At 36.2% G+C, this 22928-nt stretch overlaps 5 protein-coding genes across 7 annotated transcripts; 3 read left to right on the top strand and 2 right to left on the bottom strand.

Moving 5' to 3' along the window:
* The first annotated feature begins 1782 nt into the window (after window positions 1–1782).
* LOC148179861 (F-box only protein 25) lies at window positions 1783–9666 on the top strand. The gene is made up of 4 exons (XM_088029315.1): window positions 1783–2026; window positions 7819–7909; window positions 7955–8577; window positions 8623–9666. The coding sequence occupies exons 1-4, from the start codon at window positions 1923–1925 to the stop codon at window positions 8825–8827; spliced, it is 1023 nt and encodes a 340-aa protein (XP_087885441.1). The 5' UTR covers window positions 1783–1922; the 3' UTR covers window positions 8828–9666.
* Window positions 3485–7810, top strand: LOC148179862 (uncharacterized). Its single transcript, XM_088029316.1, is given in 1 exon segment — window positions 3485–7810. A coding segment is annotated over 1 exon segment (3762 nt). The 5' UTR covers window positions 3485–3951; the 3' UTR covers window positions 7714–7810.
* Window positions 9667–10000: 334 nt separating the features above from the next.
* Window positions 10001–10441, bottom strand: Polr2L (DNA-directed RNA polymerases I, II, and III subunit Rpb10). 2 transcript variants are annotated; one of them, XM_088031337.1, is made up of 2 exons: window positions 10309–10441; window positions 10001–10250 (listed from the first exon to the last, which is right to left on the bottom strand). In XM_088031337.1, exon 2 carries the CDS (start codon window positions 10241–10243, stop codon window positions 10040–10042), a length of 204 nt encoding a protein of 67 aa, XP_087887463.1. In that variant the 5' UTR covers window positions 10244–10250; window positions 10309–10441; the 3' UTR covers window positions 10001–10039. The 2 variants fall into 2 exon arrangements, with proteins under 2 accessions (XP_087887463.1, XP_087887462.1); XM_088031336.1 differs by having other exon boundaries at window positions 10001–10253; window positions 10309–10435.
* Window positions 10442–10762: 321 nt separating this feature from the next.
* On the top strand, window positions 10763–13066 carry LOC148179859 (uncharacterized). Its single transcript, XM_088031335.1, has 4 exons — window positions 10763–10853; window positions 11863–12073; window positions 12123–12267; window positions 12319–13066. Exons 2-4 carry the CDS (start codon window positions 11887–11889, stop codon window positions 12731–12733), a joined length of 747 nt encoding a protein of 248 aa, XP_087887461.1. The 5' UTR covers window positions 10763–10853; window positions 11863–11886; the 3' UTR covers window positions 12734–13066.
* Nak (Numb-associated kinase) lies at window positions 12769–22904 on the bottom strand. Of its 2 annotated transcripts, none has more exons than XM_088031332.1 (10): window positions 22544–22904; window positions 22362–22480; window positions 22062–22307; window positions 21811–22014; window positions 21629–21761; window positions 21474–21577; window positions 20756–21423; window positions 19382–19662; window positions 19205–19333; window positions 12769–15585 (listed from the first exon to the last, which is right to left on the bottom strand). In XM_088031332.1, exons 1-10 carry the CDS (start codon window positions 22668–22670, stop codon window positions 14018–14020), a joined length of 3579 nt encoding a protein of 1192 aa, XP_087887458.1. In that variant the 5' UTR covers window positions 22671–22904; the 3' UTR covers window positions 12769–14017. The 2 variants fall into 2 exon arrangements, with proteins under 2 accessions (XP_087887458.1, XP_087887459.1); XM_088031333.1 differs by having other exon boundaries at window positions 19385–19662.
* Window positions 22905–22928: the final 24 nt, after the last annotated feature.

The following is a 22928-nucleotide window of genomic DNA, read 5'->3' as shown; positions in this document are numbered from 1 at the left end:
TTCCCCAAATTGTATAGCTATAACACTAAAATTACTAAAATTACGAATTTTCGTGGAGGATCTCGAAAATTTTTGCTTGGTGTCAAAAATAAAAATTTCTAAAATCTGTGTCTTTGGCTCTATAATTTTGTAATTTGATAGAGTTCATACACGACGCAAAAATAGTAACTTCCCCAAATTTTATAGCTGTAGCACTAAAATTACCAAAATTACGAATTTTAGTGAAGGATGTGGAAATTTTTTGCTTAAAATTTCTAAAATCTGTATCTTTAGCTCTACAATTTTGCAATTTGATAGAATTAATACACGACTCAAAAATAGTAACTTCCCCAAATTTCATACCTGTAGCACTAAAATTACCAAAATTACGAATTTTGGTGGAGGATCTCAGAAATTTTTGCTTAGTCTCAAAAATAAAAATTTTTAAAATCTGTGTCCATCGCTCTACAAATTTGCAATTTAACAAAGTTAATACACGACTCAAAAATAGTAACTTCCCTAAATTTTATAGTTGTAGCACTAAAATTGCTAAAATTACGAATTTTGGTGGAGAATCTCGGAAATTTTTGGTTGGTCCCAAAAATAAAAAATTCTAAAATTTGGGTTTTTTGTTCTACAATTTTGCAGTTTGGTGGAGTTAACACACGACTCAAAAATAGTAACCTCTCCAAATTTCATACCTATAACACTAAAATTACCAAAATTACGAATTTTGGTCGAGAATCTCGGAAATTTTTGGTTGGTCAAAAAATAAAAAATTCTAAAATTTGTGTTTTTTGTTCTACAATTTTGCAGTTTGGTGGAGTTATTACACGACTCAAAAATAGTAACTTCTCCAAATTTCATACCTGTAACACTAGAATTACTAAAATTTGAAATTTTCTTGAAGGATCTCAGAAATTTTTGGTTAGTCTTTAAAATATTTTTTTTTAAATCTGTGTTTTTTGCTCTACAATTTTGCAATTTGGTGGAGTTAATACACGACTCAGAAGTAATAACTTCCCGAAATTTCATAGCTGTAGCACTAAAATTACTAAAATTACGAATTTTAGGCAAATTTGTGTCAGTACTTTTGCAGATCTGGATGATCTGGAGATCTAATTTTAAAACTATCTATTTTACAGAAATTGATATAAAACTCTCGTCTCACAAATAAAATCTTTATTAATTTTTAATTCTTGTTTTGAAATTTTGTTATTATTTATCATTAATAATTGAACAGTTTACAAAATTTTATTGGTTTAACATTGAAACTGTCGCAGGAATCCAAATAACCAACATAAAAAAGAAATATGAAAAACTCAGAATCTGCGACCCAAAACCACCTGAGGAACCGAAGAAAGAAGTCTGAAGGAGTCAACTGGAAATTAAAGAAGTGAAGACAAAGCGGTAATCCATGAATCAAATTGTCTAAAATTCAAAATAAAAATAATCCTGAGCGAATTTGGGAAATTGGGAGCAACGCAGTACAAAGAAAAAGATCTTAAAAGACAGTCTGGCTGCATAATATTTAAGTCTGAACCGCTGGACTGTTTCCAGAAGGTGAACAACCTTCGTTTATATAAAGAGTGTAATGTGCAACCAAAAATATCGAAAAACGGTACTCCAACTTTTACAATGGTCATTGACTCTAATTCAAACTAAAAGCAAACAAAAACAATCCGACTAATTGCACAGTTTACATTACGGTGACTCAATAAGCAACTAGAACAAAACTAATAAAACAGAAAGCTCGATTTGGATTTTGTGTAGAGAAAAACGTAAACAACTCTCGCAGGTTTGTCCCTGAAAAGGTTAACGTTCATGCGCAATCCTGCAGAGGATCAGCTGACTGCGCAGAATATCTCCGCTATCGGAAAAGTGAGTGGCAAAGTGTATGTGTATGTTTACATCAGCTGTTTGGCTGAAACAATTAAAAAATAATGCCTTTTATATCTAAAGACTGGCGTTCACCGGGAGAAGCTTGGGTCAAAACGCAAGAAGGATGGGAAAAGAAAAAAGTCTTAGAAAACTGCAAAACAATCAAGTAAGTTAAATTCGGTGGACACCGATCGATCCGTTTCTACAATGTTGTTTCTTTGTTCTCGCTTTCGCCACTTTCTCAACAATAACATTGACGCGAATTTTTTATTGCAGTTTTTAACAATTTATTACTTTTATTATCTACTTTTTATCATTTTCAATGTCTTGGCCGTGTCACTGAATTTTTACGGCGTATTTTGTCAACTTCAACAATTCTAATTAACTTTAATTACGAAATTATGCCATATCATCATTTTTAAAAGCGGTTTTTGAAGAGCAGGCTTTTTTAACTGTGAGAATAATTTTTAATGTTTTTTGACTCTTCAAAGAAATTGCCTCATCTCAAAAAAATTACTTCCTGCCATTCACACGTAAGAGTAAAATTTTACGCAATCTCGTGAAAGTATTTCGGAAACGTGCTCCACTGATTTGAATATTCTCATTCAAAAAGGTATTCCCACCGAAGTGTGATGACACAATTTCCAAAAATTTTGCTCTGTTTGCCTCCAAAAAATTGCGACGTAGCCTAAATTGCGTCTGAGGTGTTTTTTAATCATTCTAATCAGGCTTGCATAAACGTTGAACTCAATATTTGCATTAATTAAAGCAGCTTGTGAAAACATTTATATTTATTTGACTTAAATTAGCTTACAGTAAACGCGTAGTTATGAAGAAATTAAATTACTCAAAGATTGTGTTATTTTTAGGATGGGTTTTTGAGATTAAACGCACAGATTTGTTGAATTTTCAGTCTAGAAATAGTCGTTTTTTAAACAAACTTCGGACTTTCTGAGGTAAATTCGATTTGTGTATCAGAAAAGGTTTAAATTTGTTGTTATCTACTCCTACAAACTTATTTGTTTGTTGTAATTTTTATGGTTATACCGTTGATAAAAATGTGAGTCAGAATTTTGTAGCAGTGGCGACGTTTTAGTTAAATTTAGCCTTTTCTAATTTTGCATTCGTCCCAAAAAAAAAACGAAAGAAAATTTTAAATTTTGAGTTCGTTCTACAAATTAAAAAATTGTAAGATTTGTATTTCTTGTTGTAAATTTTTGTAATTTAGGCCACTGAATAAACACTTCTTAAGTAAAAAGACGCCCAAATTTCATTGCATTACCTTCAAAACTGTAGAATTTACAGAATTTAATCGGAAACTTTGGATTTTGAGTCCACCCTACAGTAAAAAAGATTCTAAAAATCTCATTTTTTGTTCAAAAATTCTGAAATTTAGTCCACTCAGTAAACACTTCTTAAGTAATAAGTTCATTAAATTTCATTGCTTCAACTTTAAAACTGCCGATTTTATAGAATTTGACATAATAATAAGTTTTGAGCTCGTCCTAAAAAGGAAAAATTGTAAAATTTTTATTTCTTGTTTTAAAATTCTGTAATTTAGGACACCAATGACCACTTCTTAAGTAACGCCCCCCCCCCCCCCATAACAATATTTTCAAATTAAAACTGTCTCTCTCCTCGGTTTAAACTTCAAGCAACACATTCCCGTTGATGAAAAAATTGCCAAAGAAAGATGAGACGAGATTATCTGGAAAAAAGGTCGGAAATTAAATTAGCATTGGTGTTGTCTTACCTAATGAAGTATCGAATTTTTCTTATTATAAGAACTTGGAAATACGATCCACTTTTCATTTAATTTCACAATCAGTTTTAAAAAACAAACATAAAGCCATCAAACTGCGATTATCAAAATGTATTTACCTCCGACAAGAACATTATTTGAATTGAAAGTAATTATCCTGAAGAGTCTCGCGCCTAATTAAAAAATCCCAGCAATGCCGCTTGTTCTTTTCTTCTAAAATGAGGCATTGTTCAAAACTGTTGTCACTCATAATTACAAAATGAAACCGGCGACAATTTAATTGCTTATAAGCAGTAAATGCAGCGAGAATTAAATTAGAAATCAGAGATATGACAAACATCGGCGCAATATGTTTAGTTTTAGCCAGTATTACATTTCGTGAATACAAAACTGCATTATCCTTTGAATCTGAATACAAAGACGAAAAAGAACAGAGTTTCAGAGTAGTTGAATTAAGTTTGAAAAATCATTTTACGTATTCTTTATTCAAAAGTAGGGTAACTGTAACTCAATTACTCAACAAGAAAGATTACATCGGAAAAAGCTTTGTACGAGAATTGGTGAAGGCACTTCATTTATCCTCTTCAAATTTCAATATAAAAATTAGATATTACAACGACACCGCAGGTGGAAATGGTAGAAAAAGAGCATTTCAATCTCCTTATTACTATGATAATCACATCGTGATTAGTGACTTTGAAACATTCAACTACTACCTGAAGAACGATCCGGAGTATCTCATTCCCAACAACAGGGCAAGTTACGTTGTTTGTTTGCTCACTGAATTCAAGAAGAGACTTATTTCTAAGTTGCTCCTCCAACTTTGGATCTCCGACATTACTATCATTGCAAACTGTAATCACACCACGTCTTATTACCACCCATTCCTCCACTTAAAAAGACACACTCTAACTACAGCAATGTTCCCGAGAAACCCTACAGCTATTCCCGACAACAACAAGTACACCGGCTTGGACGGCAACATTTTACTCGAGCTCTCCAAAGCCATGAATTTCACCATTTCCGTTTCAAAGTCGCCCCAACACTCCTATTATGGTCAAATTTTAGACAACGGCACAACAACAGGATGTCTCGGTGCTGTTGTCCGCGGCGCTGTAGATTTAGCCTCCAACGGCCGCTTTATAACAGTGCAAGAGTACAACTGGGTGGAATTCACAGTACCTTACAGCAGCGACCAAATCTGTGTGGTCACTCCGAAATCTGAAAGGATCCCGCATTGGATTGAGGTTTTCCACAGTTTTGAACACCGCGTCTGGTTGCTACTGCTTCTGGTAATTTCTCTGTCTGCACTGGTCTGGTACTTGTTTCAACGGTTTGAAAGAAGCGCGGATTGTGGGAGAATCTGGGTACTCCTACTGAGTCTCTTCATAAATGTTTCAATGAAGACTAAATTGAACTCCCGCAAAAGACTGTTCTTGTATTTTTGTTTTATCTTTCTGATTATTATTAATGCGGTTTTCCAAGCTAAACTGGTGCAGTCCTTTAGTGCCAAGTCGTACTACTCCGACATCAACTCGCTGAAAGAGTTGGAAGAAACTAATTTGAAAATTCTAACGTCGCTGCCGATTTTCAATACCAACGAGTCTCTTCTGTTTCAACGGCTACAACAAAAAGTGATTGATATAAACGAGACTGCGATTGAAAGAACCGCTTGCGTGAAAGACACCGCAGCTTTAGAAAGAAGACAGGATGCCGCTTTGTACCAACTGATGTACACAGACGGTGATGGTGCTCCGTTGCTGCACATTGTGGATGATTGTCCTGTCTGTTACCATCTCAGTTTTATCGTTCCTCGAGGCTCAGTTTATTTACCACGCTTCAACCGTTTGATCCGAAGAATGTTCGAAGGCGGTTTAACAAACAAGTGGTACAAAGACACTGTTGACGACATCACGAGGAATGTACGAGTGGTCAAACAGCGCGAAGTGAAATCGTTTTCGTTGTACGACATGCAGTTAGCCTTCATTGTGTTAGTTTTCGGGGTGACATCTTCAATATTTGTGTTTACTTGCGAGGGTGTTCATGTGTACATGAAGAATTGACCGGTTGTCAATCACGTTTTGGAAGAATTGAAGAGTGAAGAGTCACTTTTGGTGATAATGCGCTCTTTGTTGCTCGTAACGTGTTTAAAGGTTGCTTTTTGTGCAATCACAGGGAATTACGATGCACTTGGATGGTTTGATGAGGACTTTTCTAGGTTCTTTGCTGAGTACTTTTCGTCAACGAGGTCTGTAGACATTACAATAATCACCAACGAGTCTTTTATTAGTGATTTTTGTAACAAGTTGATTACTGACGTGTTAAGTGAGGCACTGGTAAGTGTACAAGTCAAAGAGTTGAGTCATGTTGACGTCTCTCCGGATCCTGACTTCGAGGAGTTTTTATCCCAGAATTTTGTCTTGGATTACAATTTCTCTATTGATAGAGAGGCGATTCTAATAACTCCAGGCGTAAGTGTTGAGAAGCCGTTGGAAAGAAAACTCTGCTCGCATGTTGATAAGGGTGAAATCGTCGTTTCTTCGAGTCTTCATTCTTTGGTGACTCTGCTAAACGGTTCTTACCACGTCTCTGTCAGAAACAGACGGGCTCTGCACGCTTTCTTCGTGTTAAACTCGGACTGTGAGTCTGGTTCTGCCATCACTGACGTTTTATTGACGACTTGGAGGAGTTTTCACGTTCTTAACACAGTTCTCTACGCTCTGTGCTCTCGTCTTATCTACGTGTACAGACCGTTTTACAAGAGCCCCACCTCCTGGGGGGTTATAAACTCGTACGAAATCCCCCAGGCGAATGGTACTACAATTCTTAATTCTTTGGGGGATCTTCAGGAGTATCCTCTGCGGATCAAAATTCTTAAACGACTCCCCACGGCTCTAGAGCACATCCCCGAAAACATGAGGGATAATTCCATATACTTTGAAACTCACAAACGCAGCGGTTTTGTAGGAGTTGATGGCACTGTCTTGGGCGAGTTGTCAAAGCAAATGAACTTCACCGTCTTGGCGGTGCACAAGGAGCAGCGAAACTTTGGGAAGAGGTGGAGCGAAGGGTGGATCACCGGTTCTTTAGGATATGCAGCCTACGACCTCATCGACTTGGTCGCGAATGGAATGTTTGTCACGTACCACCACGTGGGAGGTTACGAGTACACGTACTCATACTTTTACGATGATATTTGCATCGTGGCCCCAAAAGCCCCAAGCGTGCCGCAAGGTTTAGCAATCTTGAATTGTTTCCAATGGGAGACGTGGGTTTTTCTCTTGTTTACATGCGCTTTCTCGCTGGTTTTCTGGTGGTTGATCAGACGCTGCTACTCCAAGTCGTGCACGACGATTGAAGTCTTTCTTATTTTAATGTCAGCACCGGTCAAGATGAACCAGCGGAAAGGAAGAAGCGTCTTTTTAGCCTCCTGCATGGTTTTCAACGCCGTCGTAATTTGGACGTTCCAGGGAAACTTGGTGAACTTCTTCACCAAAATCTCGTACTACTCTGACATTGACACTTTGGAAGATCTCGAAGAGTCTAGTTTAGCCATCTCAACGTCTCTACAAGTGTTCAACAGTCAAGACACCACGCTGATCAAGAAATTGTTTGACAAAGTAACAAACGCTTATAAAGTCTCCATGAAACAGGCGGCGTTCGGTCGGAATGTCGTGGCTTTGGACCGAAGGAAAGATGCTAAACTGTTCATTTTACTTTACATGAGGCGTGGAGAGCCTCTGTTGCACATTTCAAGAGATTCTATCATTTCGTACCACATGTCGTTTATGGTTCCTGAAGGATCTCCGTATTTGCTTAAAATTAACGCGCTAATGATCCGATTTTTGGAGAGTGGTTTGGTCGGGAAATGGTACAAAGACGTTGTCACCAGTTTTACAATAACGCTGATGCTGAAGAATGTTGAGGGTAATTGGGACGAGCAGCCGTTTTCGCTGTACGATCTTCAGTCCGCGTTTTTCGTTTTTTTGATTGGAATAATCACTGCGGTAATCATTTTTTTGTGTGAAGTTTTATTTAAGAAGATTTCTAAGAGGTGGTACGTCTCGTGTTTATGGAAATTACCAGTATAAATAGTTGATAGAGTGTTATTGTAATTTAGTAAATGTGGTCAATAGAAATTTGAAAAAACCTGCAAACTTTTTATTGAAACTTGTGGTCTGTTTCCCCTTTTTCAGAGAATCTGCAGCAGAAGACCCTTCCACTTACACAAACAATGAGACTGCCATACAACCCCATTGCCACATAACTATTAAATCCACCAAAGAGGTAAGTTCTTGTCACTGTCTGAAGTAAAATAATTTCTTGCGCCAGATTGCAGGATTTAACGAGCTAAACGAAGCCGTGAAAAAACTGGATTTCATGAGCGCCGTTCGCGACGTCCGACGTTTCAACTACATTTGTGCTCTTCTCGGTCTACTAATTGGTCAGCAAATGACCGCACTCTCAGGATGTGCGCAAAAAGTCCTCCTCGCAATGCTCGAAGAAGTAGCGACTCAAGCAGTGGTCAGCCAACACAACCCGAGAAATTTCCGTCAGTTGTTGAACAATTTGCGAGCGTTGAGCGACGCAGAACGATCAGCTTGTTGGGGTGGATTGTTGGGTTCACAGATGTTGTGGAGTGAACATACCGCTAAAATAGAACGTATACTCAACATGGCTGCTACTATGCAAATTTGCGAGCTTAATCCCGATTCTAGACCTCAGCTTATGCAGTTACCTGAAGAATGTATTCGGGAGATTATTTTGAGATTGTCGGACCACAGAGATTTGACGGCGAGTGCTCAAGCGTGTGAACAGATGGCGGCGATTGTGGGGGAGCAGAGGATCTGGAGGGAGCTGACAAAGTTCCATTTTTCCCCTCAGCAGATAGAGTTAGTTTTACCAAAAAGTTGCGGGAAAATCGACTGGAAGGATGTCTATCATTCTCTTAAAAAGTGAGAGTTTTGATGGGACGACAGAATTCATAAAAGTTGTTTCAGATCCTTCGGAATTAGTGAAGATCGAGAATACGCAGAAATGTTATCACTATGTCGATACTGTCGCTGCCTTTTCTGGCGATCGTTAGGACACCCTTGCATAGCGGACCAATGCCCTGAATTTCGTGCTAGACTACAAGAAGCTGGAGGAATCACTCCTCCAAGTCCAGTACCACCTTCCGCTTTTTTGAAGTTCTTCTCGTTGTAGTTGCCTTCGTCCACCTAATTTATTAAGCTTCTGTTGCATTGTGATACATATTTTTGTGTGATTAGGGGCCGCTATGTAGATATATCGATTTAAATTATAACAAATTAATATTTTTACGTACTCAATTAGTCAGTAATTTTACATAAGAGAGGATATGGAGTTGTAGATATTTTGTTGCCGCAACAGGATAATAGAGATATAAGACATAATGACTGTAAAAAACTGACTCCACATTGTGCTACTCCACGAGTCAGTTTTGCACGGTGGATCTCGGTCTCGGTGAATAATTTTTCTAATGAAAAAGCTCGGAACTAATCTTTAATATCAAGAAAATGTAGGTATAAGGAATAGAAACGCGTCCTTGGAATCACGTCCAGTATTGAATTACCAATTCCGCGTTAGTCTGATTTGCGAGCTGATACTATAAGACTGCGGGCTGCCCAAGTTTCAATGTGATTATCAATCTCACTAAACCTCAACTTTCAAAATGGTACGTTTATTCATAAGACTAATCGATTTTCGCTACAGTCAAATATGTAAATCATGTGCCTGAACAAGTCACAAGACTTAATGACGGAAAAAGAGCGTATTATAGATTAAGACGTCCTCAGGAGTACAATAGCACGTCTTTCCATGTCAACTAAAGTTCTTAAGTAAACTTTGGGCCGTCATTTTCTTGTCGGCTAAATCAATAACAAATTGCCGAGAGTTGACAAACTGTGCTAATGTAACTTTTGTTGGTTTACATTTTCAATTATAATTCAAGCTGGATTTGACTGTATTCATTGTACCTAACATTGACATTGCTTGTACAATAAATAATATATGTATAAGAAGTCTTCCTCGTTTTCAAAGGATTAATTTCTAACATTCCCACTGAGTTCTTGTGAAATCAGAATATAACAATATGAAAAAAAGCGGTTTCAATGGCGATAAGTTTGGGACAATGAAATTAATTTTTGGCTAAAGAAAAAATTACAATAAATTGTTCATGATAGACAACATAAATGTTCAATAAAACGAAGTTGTTTTATCGTAAAAAAAGACGAATTTTATTATTGCTGTCCATCTAAATATTTTTTTTGCAGTCTCCAGACCCAAATTCTTAAAATTTGGCCAAACATAAAAAACAAACATTACAATACGTAACAATTATTTTATTAAGTCTCACAGTCAAGTTAAATTACATAAATACAAAGTTAGATCTACAAATTATTTTTCTAATGGAGCATAATTCAGCAACTTCTCAATAAGGTCGACGTGACCAAGCAACATTCTCCTGCAGCAGTACCTCTTTAAACCCAACGCATCCAAAGCGTCACCTTCTGTATACTCAGCCTGCAACAGCCCCAAATAGGCCTCCCATTTATTTCCTATAACTTTACCGCAAGTGAAACAACGAACGGGGATGATCATTCTGAAGCTTCTAGAAAAAATGTGAAGTTCGTGATGTGGTTTAAAAACAAATCTGTGAATCTTACCGGCACGCTTCTCTTTGTATTTAAATATTCTTTGCTTGTTAAAAAACGCGTCCACCACGAAGACGTCAGATTTTGAGGTTAACCAAGCTTCGCGCTTGCGTCAAGCAATCTAGTTATTTTTGGTCGGTGTTGCCAGGTGTAAGAATTTTTCCCGAATGTAGGGATTTTTTGTGTTGGAGTTCAAAATTTTTGGAAATTCTAGGGGAGTTTAAAGGTACCGCTCGTTATGTTTCAATTTTTGAGCGGCGATTATAAAACTTTTGCGCTATATTTTTTTATTCTTTGGAAATTATTTAGATTTCTCGGAAAATTTTGATTTGTTTTACTGGAAAAACTAATTTCATCTATAAGTCGCTACTCCTCATAATTTTCCTTAGGGTTAGAAAAAACATATGCACCAAGGGCTATAATCATATTTTTTAATAGATTATTAAAAATTAGTTCTGGCAACACCGGTGTAGGTGTGTAAGTAGTGGGAAATAAGCAGGTGGAGTGTTTACGGTGTCTTGTTTTGTTTGTAAACTAAAATTTACACTGTTTTAACGGTAAGTTAATAAAAATTGTATTTGAAGATTAAAAAGACACCCTGAGAATGAGTTTATGGGGGCCAAATTTAAATAAACGTGTGCTATAAATTAATTCATTATTTGCAATTTGTTTACTTGGAGAAGCAGGACACCTCACCTGTCTTATCATTGATGTGGGTTCGTGATAATTTTGATAATGCGCACCTCTTTTGATTAAAACGTGATTTAATGAAAAAAACAAAAAGAACCATTTTTTTATATTTTAGTGTAGTCACAGATTTTAGTTTGGGCTGGGTCGACCAATTTTACGCATTTCTGATGCGACTTGGAATAAAAAACAGGGCCGGGTTGGTTTGTTAACATTTTTCCGCCCGCCTTTTGCGGAAAGCAATAAAAAATGGGCTCCTTCACAGGGAATTTGCACAACTTGCATTCCCGCTAACGCCGGCTTTGAAAAAAAAATCTTAAAACTGGATTTGGGGACTGCTAAACTAAAAAATTGATCCGATTTAGCATCTTTTATTTATACAGGGTGTAACAGAAATATGTACATTCAAATAAACTGGTGTAGATCTCAATAAAACAAACAGTTTCCTTTGCGCGTTTAAATTAATTTATTATTACAGTCGAAATTCAACAAATTCTCTCAACGTTTTTTAAACACGTGCCGTTTCTATAAAAAAATGTATAGACTAATTTAAAACAGGAAATAAGTAAAAAAAATCAAATTTGACTAAGAAAAAGAAGAAATCTTACCTCATTTTTGTTTCATTTCTGTTACACCCTGTATAACAAATTTAACAAACAACTTTATGCTATTATTTTTTCGTTAAAACAATTTTTCGTATTGCGCGATTTTGATGCAATGCGTCTGTATGTTTGGTTGCCTATGCTGTGATTTTTTTTATGCCAAAAGTAGCTAATTTACAGACTTATTTAATAAGTCTCTAAATGAGTCTTTTTCGGACTCAATCCCCAAAAGTGTCCCAAAAAGAATCTTTCATGGGATCATTACGCTAATTTCCAGACTCTTGGCGCAAGATAGTATGAAATGAGTCAAGTGATCTCAGAAAAACGACTTCTGGTAACATATACCTTATGCACTGTCTTTGGCGCTGTGGCCAGCATAACAACTGGAATAGCATGGGGACACTGGAAGCCAACCCTGGACCAATGTGTCAACGGGAAAAACTGCAGTTGCATATTATATGGTCAACACACACCTTCCAAATTTCTAGGTAAAGTCCCCCAATATAACTATCATATTAAAAGAGTAAATTTTTCTAGGTGGTAGCGCGGCGCCTTGCATTTGGGTCACCTTTGGCCCCCTTTTTTACCTCCTCTTCACCATTTCAATGGCATCTTTCCATGGCTACAGAGTCTTATTCAGCGCTAGGTCTTTCAAAACGAGAACCGTAATGAGCAAAAACGAGTAAGTTTCCAACATAGAACAAAACACAAAATTATCCCCATCATCCCTCAGAGCTGGGGAGATGGTAGAAATGCGCGCCGTGCAAGTAGACGACACCAGTCCTCTCCCCAAAGCGTTTTGGACCACTCTTGCAGTCCTCACTTCAATTTTCACCGTCTACGCTTTGATCCACTTCGCAATTTTCGTGGACGGCTTCTACACCACTTGCAATCAATACCGGAGAACACTGGAAAAACTTCTTTCAGTCCACGGGACAGCGATCCCAGTCATCCACGGAAGATTGTCTTGTCAAAGCATTTTTGACTTCATGGACTACATGCAGCCTAATAGCGGATACGGGATCCGGGACGGTTTTATTTTTACAGGAGCGGACTTGCTCATCGGAATCGTTGCAGCGTGTTTCGCTTGGATGTTATTCGGATTGAGTGCCTTCATTAACATACGAAAATCACGGGAAACTTTGTAAAAAACAACGAAAGTACAAATTAATTAAGACAGACGTTGAAAACAACAATTTATTTTGTATACATTTATAAAATTATTAGGTCAAAATTGGACGGTCATCTTTGGATGGACATTTCAGGGTCTTATTTGTTATCTGGATTTAAAACATTGATAATATAACGAGCGAAAAATAAATTATAAAAGCTTGACCAACCGAAGATGACCGCTGCTCTGACTACCAGTTACAAAACTGCTGTTAACATTTAAACACTAATGGTATATAAATAAATGGAATGTTTTTATAAACGAACGATGTATACATGATTTTTATATAAATAATTTTTTTAAACATCAATATTATCTTTTATATACTACAAAATAATACCTACATTTGACAATAAAAGCGTTGTAATTGACTTGCTATGGGGGAAAGTTATTCAAATGTTATTAAAACTTTGGTTTATTAACGAGCTAATTTCTTATTACAAAGGCACCTAAAAATTTTACGGAATCGTATTTTCTCAGCCTTTGACGTAGAGCTTGCTGTATTAATAACAATCTACAATGGAATTTTAAAAGTGCCTTAAGTAACGTAAATGTTTACAGTCTTGTCATCGAACAAACATTTGTTACAAGAATACTTATCACTATTTCCAGGCACACGATGTTATGTAACTAATGCATTTTTGCTCGCGTTGTAAAAACGTTGCAACAAAACGAATTTTTGGGTTTTTATTGTCATCTTGAATCTCTTGGATAAAACTGTAAGTTGACCACCATGTAAAAAAGAAATTAATTAATCAGGTAGGTAGTTAACGCTTTATTTACATAACATTATGTTTTTGTGTATTATTGACTTTCTTTCAGAGGCAAAATATTAGGAATTATGTTTAAATTTAAGGTTGTAAAAACATGTTAAATGAGATGTGGAAATAACGAACGATTAAAATTAGCAGTGGCCAACAATAAACAATTTACGAGTTGAAACAAAAAAACCCTGTTAGTCTCAGAAATCACATTCTTATCCCCAAGGGCGTACTTTGCTCGTCAGTCATTTTTACTAATAAAAATTAAGAATCGAAGAAGTGATGCGTTAATTTAAGACTATCGCAATGCTTCAAAGTAATACAATATCCGGAAATAGCAGTAATGGTGAGAAGTTATCCCCGTTCGGTAAGGCTCGAACTTTGGGACAGCAGTGCAGTAAAACAGAATCCACCAAAAGGGCGATGTTCACCCGAAAAAAAAAACAATTTGGAGAATTGTAACACAAAACTAGCTGCATCCTTCAAATGACTGTAATCTCTCAAGAGAACGGATTACTTATCCTTTTCCCACTAAATCTCTTATCCTCCTGCTCGGGACTTCGCAGCACCTCAAATGGCATCACAGGGTGCTCAACTTCTTCGTGATCATCCGAAGAGAAATCTTCAAAACTCATATTGCTAAACCCTCCCTGCGACTTCGTTTTGCTTTTGTTCGCTTTCATTTTTCCGCCGGTTCTTTTCATAGGTTTTACTATTTTAGTGTTCTTTGGAAAGTTAATACTCGGACTTTCGTCGGAAATGCTCTCATCGATTAAGTGGTACTTTGATTTCCCGTCTTTCTTTTTTTTATATTTGTGGACGACTTCATCGCTTCGCAGTTTTTTCTCCAAACTGTGAGTATTGACGATGTTCGGAATGGACAAAGAAGGCGCAAGTTTAAATGCTTGGAACGTGTCGTCGGAGAAATAAACGTTCGTTTTTTCTTCGACATTCTCGTAAATTTCTTTACCATCGGCACCGTCTTGAAAGTACGGATCGACTTCGGAGAAATTAGATTCGAACCTCGTAACATTATAACACTCTTCATCGCCTTCATTTGGGATCTCAATATTGATAAAATTTGAGTTAACGGTAACAGTACCATAATTTGACGTACTTTGTATTGGGTGCCCCTGATGAAACTCAGAATCAAGAAACGGATTCAAATTCGTTTTAATCTCCTCCAGTTTGGAAACTTCCTCCGGTTCCTCCTTATTCACTTTTTGGTCTTTAAAGCTGTTCGATTTACTGAAAGGTGCCATTGCGAAAACGTCCTTATCATCCTCAAAACTGCTCGAAGGAGGAATCCACAAGTCTGTTTCTTTAACAACGCGTTTAATCCACTGGTTGTTGGTTTTCATCTCACAGTCCGAGTCCAATTCGTCGTCTAAAAGAAGAGGTTTATCCCCGTACTTGTGCCCAACAAACAACATATCTTCGTCTTGAATTGCGTTTTTCTTCGCCTCTTCTTTCATTTTCGTGCGAATTATTCTACTCGTGCAGTCATCCTCATGAGTTGCCATACTTTCGCATTCGGCGTGATACGCCGAAGAGCCGCAGGTTTTAACACTCGCGCTGATGGTCTCGCTAATCGCGTCCCCTTTCAGGTTTTCAATATCTTCATCGATTTTTAAGTCGCTAGCAGAGCCGATCGAATCATCCGATTCGATGTTATCAACCTCGACTTTCTCGCTGTGTTGCTTCTTTTTCCCTGACTTCTTATCGCGGAACTTGATGGGTAACTCCACTGTTTTGTAAACCGATTGAAGTTTCTCCGGGAAGATTTTCTTCTTCTTCTTTGTCTTATCGGCCACATTTTCGTTGTTTCCATCGGAACTACTCTCTGAACTGACGTCGCCTAAATTTTGCGTCAACTTTTCGTATTTAGATCTGTCTTCCAAAGGGGCTTTAATGTAAGGTGGTGAGGCGACCTCTGCCTCTGTTTCTGACTGGTTGATAAGAGGCGTTTCGCCTTCTGAGGACATTGTTGGGTGTTGGGGAGAGCACGAAAATGCCGCGAGGTCTTCATGCACATCTTCTTTGATTTTCTGCTTGTAAACTGGTATAACTGCAAAGAGAGTTGTGACAGCAAATGAAAAACTTCACATTGTGTTACAATCCGTGACCGTAAGCAAAATCACTGTGTTATGGGAAGCAACATAATTTTTTAGTGATAACAAGACGACTTCCAACGAGGCTATTTACAGCAGGCACTACTCAAAAAGGCTGTTAACAGACAGTGGGTTTGCTTTTCTGCTGTCGAAATAGCAAATTGAATGTCGGTTTGTTGTCATAATGTTATATCCCACCACCATTCTGGAACAGCCATTTTTAGAGAATTCGGGTAAGAATTTTCATCCAAAAATTTTTACCTGTGAAGAAACAAAGGGAAATAAAGAGAAAGAAGTAACATAAAGCAACTTTATTGCCGCATAAAATACAATAGCTGTACAAGAGTTGTTATGTAAGTTTTCCAGTTAGTAAAGATAATCACAATAACAAATATCCACCATATTTATAGTCATTTACATATAAGATCAAGTTTATATTTATGTATGATAGTTAACGATAAAATAAGCGGAAGATAGAAGAAACGGTCATTTATCACTAAGTCTACGTTAAAATAATATCAAGAAAAAAAGAAAAAACAAAATTCTAAAAATGCTGTTCCAAAATTATGATTTTTATAGCTATAGTTGGACTGTACAAAAAATGTTTGCGACGAAAAAAACAACTAATAAAAAAACATACTAGAAAAATTGCAACCATTAGAATGTTCTAGTTCTATTACTACTGTTTACTAAGACTAATTTTGAAGGATCCCAAAATTAACAGCATATTTTGTGCAAATTCAAAGTGGGAAGGAAACTGCACACTGGCCCAAAAGTCTTAAATTTTTGAGATCACTGAAATAGAAGTTAAAATATGTTTTTCCAAGTTGAAACTATGCTTTTGGAAACTTTCGATAAAATATACACAGTTTCGGTATTAAATTTCGGTCGTCATATTTTGTCACGTCTTAAAAGTTATGATTCAACTTTAAAATCAAAATCAAAAAGTCATGTCATGTATAGAAAAAGTCAGTACGTAAAACGTTTTATCAAATAATTAAAACTAATCTCCAAAATTTATTACTCCCGACTCCACCTTCCTGAAAGTACAGTGGCGGCCAAAATGAAGTGTTTTTTTTCAAAAATTGAGCTGTGTAAATCAAGCTTTCAAAGTGGGCATAATTATAATTATAATTGTAGGCTAAATAATAAAATACTTTTACATTGTACCCCTTGTAGGTTAATAATTATTAAATGCCTATTATTTGTAGTTATGATAACGCCCTATTAGTAGTTCAATAGTTAAATTTTGGGCGTCGATAACAATGTGGTTCAAGAGCTGCACCACTTTAAGTATTTCGACCGTCACTGTAATGTGCATTCCTTTGATAAATAAATGTTTTATTGGAAATTTGAATTTGAAAAAAAAACGCATTAGTTAGCTAGCTATTGTGTCACAACTCGCCCTAAATTTTTTGTCCAAATGCGTTTTTAATAATTATTATCAGAAGAAAAACAAAAAAACATGCGTTGTACAGAGTGATCAAATAAATTATTTATCTAGTCCGCTGACACCTTGCGAACGTGTGTCTGAATTTGACGTTAAAACGTCAAATAGTTGACGAAAGTTAGGAAACGGCAGATACCAAGACAGACGTTCACAGACAAATCATTCAATTGATCATACTGTATAATTTCACATTTAAAGAGGGATTTCAAATTGGGAATTTTTACCTCCAATAAAATAATAGACTGGTCGCGTTTGTAACCAGTGAAAAATGTTTTTTAATAGTTATTATTATTATTAAATTATAATCTAATCCCAACACTTAATTCTGCTTTGCACTTATGGCCTTAGAACTATCAGATTTTATTTGATGCTCGATTAATATTATCATGCAAAAGCCTTAGGCCGGCAGAAGATAAATTGCAAAATCTCGGCACTCAAATTTGATGCGAGATTAACTTAATCGCAATCAAACTACATATTGTGTAAACTGGCCCTGATATTTTATGAAAATCGTGCAAGTTTTCTTCCTTTTTGTTACAAAAATGTGCTGTTAAACTACTGCATGCTATTTCGGCACCTGTTGCAACTTTTACGAGCAATATAATAAAATTGAGAAAAATTGGAGTAATTTTAGTGCAAAAACTTGCATTCAACACTATTTCTTTTTGTTCAAAAATGACATTCATTCTTTCTTGATAAAATTTTACTGTCTTCTAAAAATAATTAGATTTAATTAATCCAAAGAAACTTTGATGTCATTGTTCGATAATTCCTAAATAAATATCCTATTTTATCCCCATGCGAATATTTAATTATGTATGAACTGTGCGCAAATTGTTAACACTGAAATTATTCGTTTTATTAATGTTCACAGAAGCAGCTAAAAAATTTAGTATAGATGATGTGAAAATAGAAACTGTGATCCAAAGTTATTATTTATTACCAAGATTTCTTCTATAAAGCAGAATTGTATGGACAGTGAATACGAGACAGCATTCCTTTCATTTCCAGCACCACATAAAGTACAAAAAAATACTTTGCATTATTATAAATCAAAACAAATACTTGACATGTGAACACTCTGTATATTAAAAATAGTGTTGAAGAAAATGAAGTTAGGCACAGTTTATGAAGGGGCAAATCTTTTAAAGTTACACATGCAAAGCGTTGTAAAATTTACAAATCCTAAGCGACTGATAAACATAAACTAAAGAAATAACAAAACTAATTAACAAAATCTAGGAATATAAAATAGAGTAATTTTATTGACTAGGAAATTGTCTTTTCTGATGTTTTGGAATGATAACGTGTTTGTCCTAAATATTTTTAAGTACAACACTAACTATAACACACGCACGACTCAATTTCTTACTTTAAAGTTAAAAAAAAAATTATGGAATTGGTCCACGTAACTCAAAATTACATTGTGAGGCAACAAGTTAGAGAGTTTTTAGACAGTCCACCTTAAACTAACGCACTGGGTTTCAATAATACATTTGAGCACCAATTTTTTGCCAAACTGACTAAATTCTTTACGTCAAAGTTGTTTATGTAATGTATGTGGTTAAACGTCCAAAAATTCTCTAAAATCATCAAAATGAAGTCACAAAAAACACTGCAACGATAACTGTCCCATTTAGTAAATCGAAGTTAAAACTGGTGAAAATAGGAAAGTGATCAATGCAATATTTTATCAATTTTGAGTACTCTGTTTTATTGCGGGCACATAAATCCTTGCTCTCGTTTCGCAATGAAAGTAGTTGAGTGAATCGAATATTAATAAGAGAGTAGTGCAAAATTCTATTTATTTTGCAAACTAATCATCTGTCTAATTTTTCTGTTTAGTTTGTGTTCTACTTAGTTTGCGCTACACTCTTTTCCCGCTATTTCTGAACAATTCCAATTAGACCACGATTTCAATTTATAAAGTTAGTAGTAGATAAAACTACTATGACTTACCCTAACCCTATCAACTATGAAATATTTACTAATTTTATCAATAATCCAAAAAATGTATTTCCAATTTCTATTAAATTTAAAGACACATACTACTTGGCCCATCCAACAACTACATTTATATTGTACAGGCTAAACATTTTTCCAAATAGTTTGTTACGATTGATTACCTGAGAACTGTAGATGAGTTTTGCCGACTCGATCACGTGGCCTAACTGGAAGACTGAACGGAGCACAACCGAACGGATCTTCGGAAACTGACATTACCAAGCTCTCTCTTGACTTGACGCCTTGAATACCTGTTAAAAATAACGTCAAATGAAGTCTAAAACCAATCGTACACTCACTGCTTTGGCTTCCTTTACGAATCTTGTCAAACTCTTCACCAAAGATGTGGTCTTCAGTCATTTGATTGAAAGGTGGCTCTTCAAAGGGGTTCCAGTCGGCCACGTCGGCAGAAAGAGATCTTCCATCCGGAACTGAAGGATGGTTGACATCGGCAGATGACGCAGAGGTTCCAAGGGGCACCATCGGCCCTATTTCCGATTGGACGTGCGGGTCGCTGATGCGGGATTTCATGGAGGATTCATAGGGGGCCAGGAATTGTGACGTTTCAGATGCGTACGCTCTGGAAAATGAATTTTAGTTAGTTTACATTGATTTGCGGACAGTTCGTCCCCGACAATTTGCCCCCGACAGTTCGTCCCCGGTAAATTCGTCCCCTTGAAAATTTGTCCCTGAAAGCTTTGTTTACATGCGCTATAAGAATAATAATAATAAGAGCATCAACTGAACTTATTTGCGGTGACATACAATAAAAATTTAATTCATTTATCATAATTTTAAGATAATAAGATATAAATTTTAAGTAAAATTATATAAATCACATATTACACTAGTTTACAAGGTTTTATATCCCACGATAAAAATGGTTGAATCTAGAAGAGTTTTTTAAGGAGAATTCAAAACTGAAAACTGAAAAAAATTATCACGTCTGTTTTTTTACTTATGTGTCTCTCTTAATTGATTACAAGCTCATATCTCCGTTTATTTTTGGAGAAAAACTTTGATTGGGACAATCATAGAAGGCCATATGGTGCATCTTTTAAGACTACTACGCTCACTGTAAGTTGCAAACTCAGCCTACTGCGATTTTTTGAATAGAGGGATTTTTCAATATTAAAGTTTTAAGAAAGATTTTTCAATATTAAAGTTTTAAGAAAAGTTGCTTATAATCAAATTTGAAGTTTTTACAGATTTTAGACAAAAATTCGAATTTTAAATTAAAAAAATATCGCATCTTACGAGTCATTTTACCCACACATGAATGCTTTCCTACGCATAAATAAAAAATTCCTGTGAAAAATCCAGACGTGATAAAATTATGCCCAATGGATTTTTGTGATCACAGTCTATCCCCGCACCAGAAAATTATATTTTAATCTCGGGATATAAGAAAAAATCTAAATTTGCAAAACAACTGTTATTATCAAAGATCACACCGGGACGAATTAAACCGAGGCAAATTGCATTGAGAACAAAAGAGCCCGAGACAAAATTATTCGGGGACGAATTGTCTGCGGGCAAACTGTCGAGGACGAACTGATCGGATCCCGTTTACTTTTACGCATTAAATGTTTAGTGAAATTAATAGTTTGTTACAATTTTACTTATCTGTCGTAATTTAAGCCGATTTCGATTGCATAAATTTAAACACTCACTTATTAAAAGCGGTAGTATCGCTCATATTCCGCCGATGTCCCTTCGGTACCGCCAGGGTAGGCGTCGTCGGCGGCGTCCTCGTTCCAACGCAACTCCCCAATTCCATCAAACCAGGCTTAGTGCTCATCTGGTTCAAATTCTCCGAAACAAACAAAGCATTTTCAGGCGTCACCGGTGACATGACATTGCCGCTAACAGCAGATTCTTGTTTATTCGCACTACTGTTATCATTAACATTCGTTGCAGACTCCGCACTGTTGTCCTCTCGAAACGGATCAGGATAAATGGAAGACTCGAAGAGGGAATCTAACTGTTGCTTCTGGGCTGGTTCTTGTTTAGGAGGGAAAAAAGGTGCTTGATATTCAGAAGTTGAAGGATTCGTGATCTGAAAATTGGTAGGATACGTTACGTTCGGTGGGAAAGCGGTCTGAGCTACTGGACTTTGGGATTTCTTACTGGTGGTAGGGCTGGGGCTTAAGGTAAGAGGGATATTGTTGAGATTTAAGGGAGTCGCTGAGCTTCCTTTAGGTCGTTGACGGGGCATCACGCTTGTTCCTTCCACCACAAGGGCCGCTGGTGTCTTGTTGTACACTTTAACTTGAGCTTTCTTCATTTCAGACTCGAAAGGTGGGACCGCGAGATCTTCGACGTTAGGAATCGGTGTTTTCTGAAGGGATTTGTACAAACTATTGAAGAACAAACCGTTGATTGACTTACCATTAAGTTCTTGACAGGATTTTCTTTATTAAGTAATTGAAATGCTACGCAACTAACTTGAAAAATATCAGGCCTTTTGTCTGGGTCCGGTTCTAACATGTAACCTGACAAAAACATTTTCAAAAGGTAAAAAAACAATGAATAAGAACTCTTACGTATTAACTGGTGCAGTCCCCTTGAATACCTGGAATTATCAGGAATGCTAAAATTTCCACTCTGAATCGCCAAGGTGCTTTCTCCAAATGGTAACGCAAAAAAACATAGTCTATATAATAAACAGCCAAGTGCCTAAAAAACAACAATGAAAAGCGCTGAGAGAATCAATTTAGAATCAAACCCAAATATCAGATTTTGTAGTTATTGGTTTGCCACAATACATATCTACCATTTCAGGAGATCTATAGCTCAAAGTTGTATACCTCTTAATTTCTTCCTCTACATTAGCAACTCCATTTTCTGCAGGGTTCAGAACCTTTGCTGTGGCTGAACCAAAATCACATATCACATAGTTACCATTTTCACCTACTAAAATATTTTCTACCTAAAATCATAAACAGTTGAGTTTGTCTTGTGAGTTCTTATAGGAACCTTTAAATCACGATGAATTATTGGAGTTTTACAATGATGTAATCGTGACACTGCCTCACATGTATCACAGAATATGGTTAGAACTTCAATTTCGCTAAAATTCGCTTTTCCACGTTGTTTCATAAGACCGAAAACATTCTCTTGACAATAAGGCATCAATAGCAAGACTTCATACACACCACCGCCAGTCGCTGTTAAATTAGAGTCTACATATCCAATAATGTTTTTATGACCACTTAGACTACTCTGAAATAATCAAATATTTGGTACCAATTTTCAAGTTCATCGCAAGGGACTTACAGCTATTTGTATTTCACGTTTTGCCACATTGAGGTCTTGTTCATTATTGACGTACATTCGTTTGAGGGCGTATCGCGTTCCATTACTACTCTTTACCAGATAAACTATTGCAAAACCACCTAAAGACAACAAAATATATCAAATTTATCACGGCAAAAGGGATCAGGCGCTCCAAGAATTACCTTCAGCTAAAACGTCTTCGACCGTTACACTTTGTCTGCCAACTGTAAAGACTTTTCCTACAACACTGTTGACTTCTTTTGAGGTGTTATCTATTTTAGTTTCGATTTTAGAAAAGAGTTTTTTCATTGTGATCACCACTTCGTCGAAGATTATGACACATTGAGTTTACTTCTTACTGAATGTTGACACATCAATTAAAGGCTCAAAAACCGCAACAGCTGTTCACTTTCAATTAGTTACTTCATTAAATAAACCTTCTACCAAATACACAATATTTTTTAATTGATTAAAACAACTGTCCGCAGAGTACTGATAGTGACGTTTAACGAGATGACGTTTCTTTGACAACTGACATGACAGCTCAATGACAGCCGGTTGACAGTT

This window comes from Gnatocerus cornutus, chromosome 2, assembly GCF_029298725.1.
Source record: "Gnatocerus cornutus isolate USDA-ARS CGAHR chromosome 2, icGnaCorn1.1, whole genome shotgun sequence".
In the NCBI taxonomy this organism is placed as follows: domain Eukaryota; kingdom Metazoa; phylum Arthropoda; class Insecta; order Coleoptera; family Tenebrionidae; genus Gnatocerus; species Gnatocerus cornutus.
Note: the sequence above shows the minus strand (reverse complement) of the source record. Positions and strands in the feature narration are given on the sequence as shown.

Excerpts from the sequence above, each read along its gene's own strand:
- LOC148179859 (XM_088031335.1), top strand. The coding sequence starts at position 11,887 with ATGAGTCAAGTGATCTCAGAAAAACGACTTCTGGTAACATATACCTTA. Across the intron at positions 12,074-12,122 it reads CACACCTTCCAAATTTCTAG|GTGGTAGCGCGGCGCCTTGC; the intron begins GTAAAGTCCCCC and ends AAATTTTTCTAG. Across the intron at positions 12,268-12,318 it reads ACCGTAATGAGCAAAAACGA|AGCTGGGGAGATGGTAGAAA; the intron begins GTAAGTTTCCAA and ends ATCATCCCTCAG.
- LOC148179861 (XM_088029315.1), top strand. The coding sequence starts at position 1,923 with ATGCCTTTTATATCTAAAGACTGGCGTTCACCGGGAGAAGCTTGGGTC. Across the intron at positions 7,910-7,954 it reads CTATTAAATCCACCAAAGAG|ATTGCAGGATTTAACGAGCT; the intron begins GTAAGTTCTTGT and ends TTCTTGCGCCAG. Across the intron at positions 8,578-8,622 it reads GTCTATCATTCTCTTAAAAA|ATCCTTCGGAATTAGTGAAG; the intron begins GTGAGAGTTTTG and ends AAGTTGTTTCAG.
- Nak (XM_088031332.1), bottom strand. The coding sequence starts at position 22,670 with ATGAAAAAACTCTTTTCTAAAATCGAAACTAAAATAGATAACACCTCA. Across the intron at positions 22,481-22,543 it reads CGAAGACGTTTTAGCTGAAG|GTGGTTTTGCAATAGTTTAT; the intron begins GTAATTCTTGGA and ends TGTTGTCTTTAG. Across the intron at positions 22,308-22,361 it reads AACGTGAAATACAAATAGCT|AGTAGTCTAAGTGGTCATAA; the intron begins GTAAGTCCCTTG and ends TGATTATTTCAG.
- Polr2L (XM_088031337.1), bottom strand. The coding sequence starts at position 10,243 with ATGATCATCCCCGTTCGTTGTTTCACTTGCGGTAAAGTTATAGGAAAT.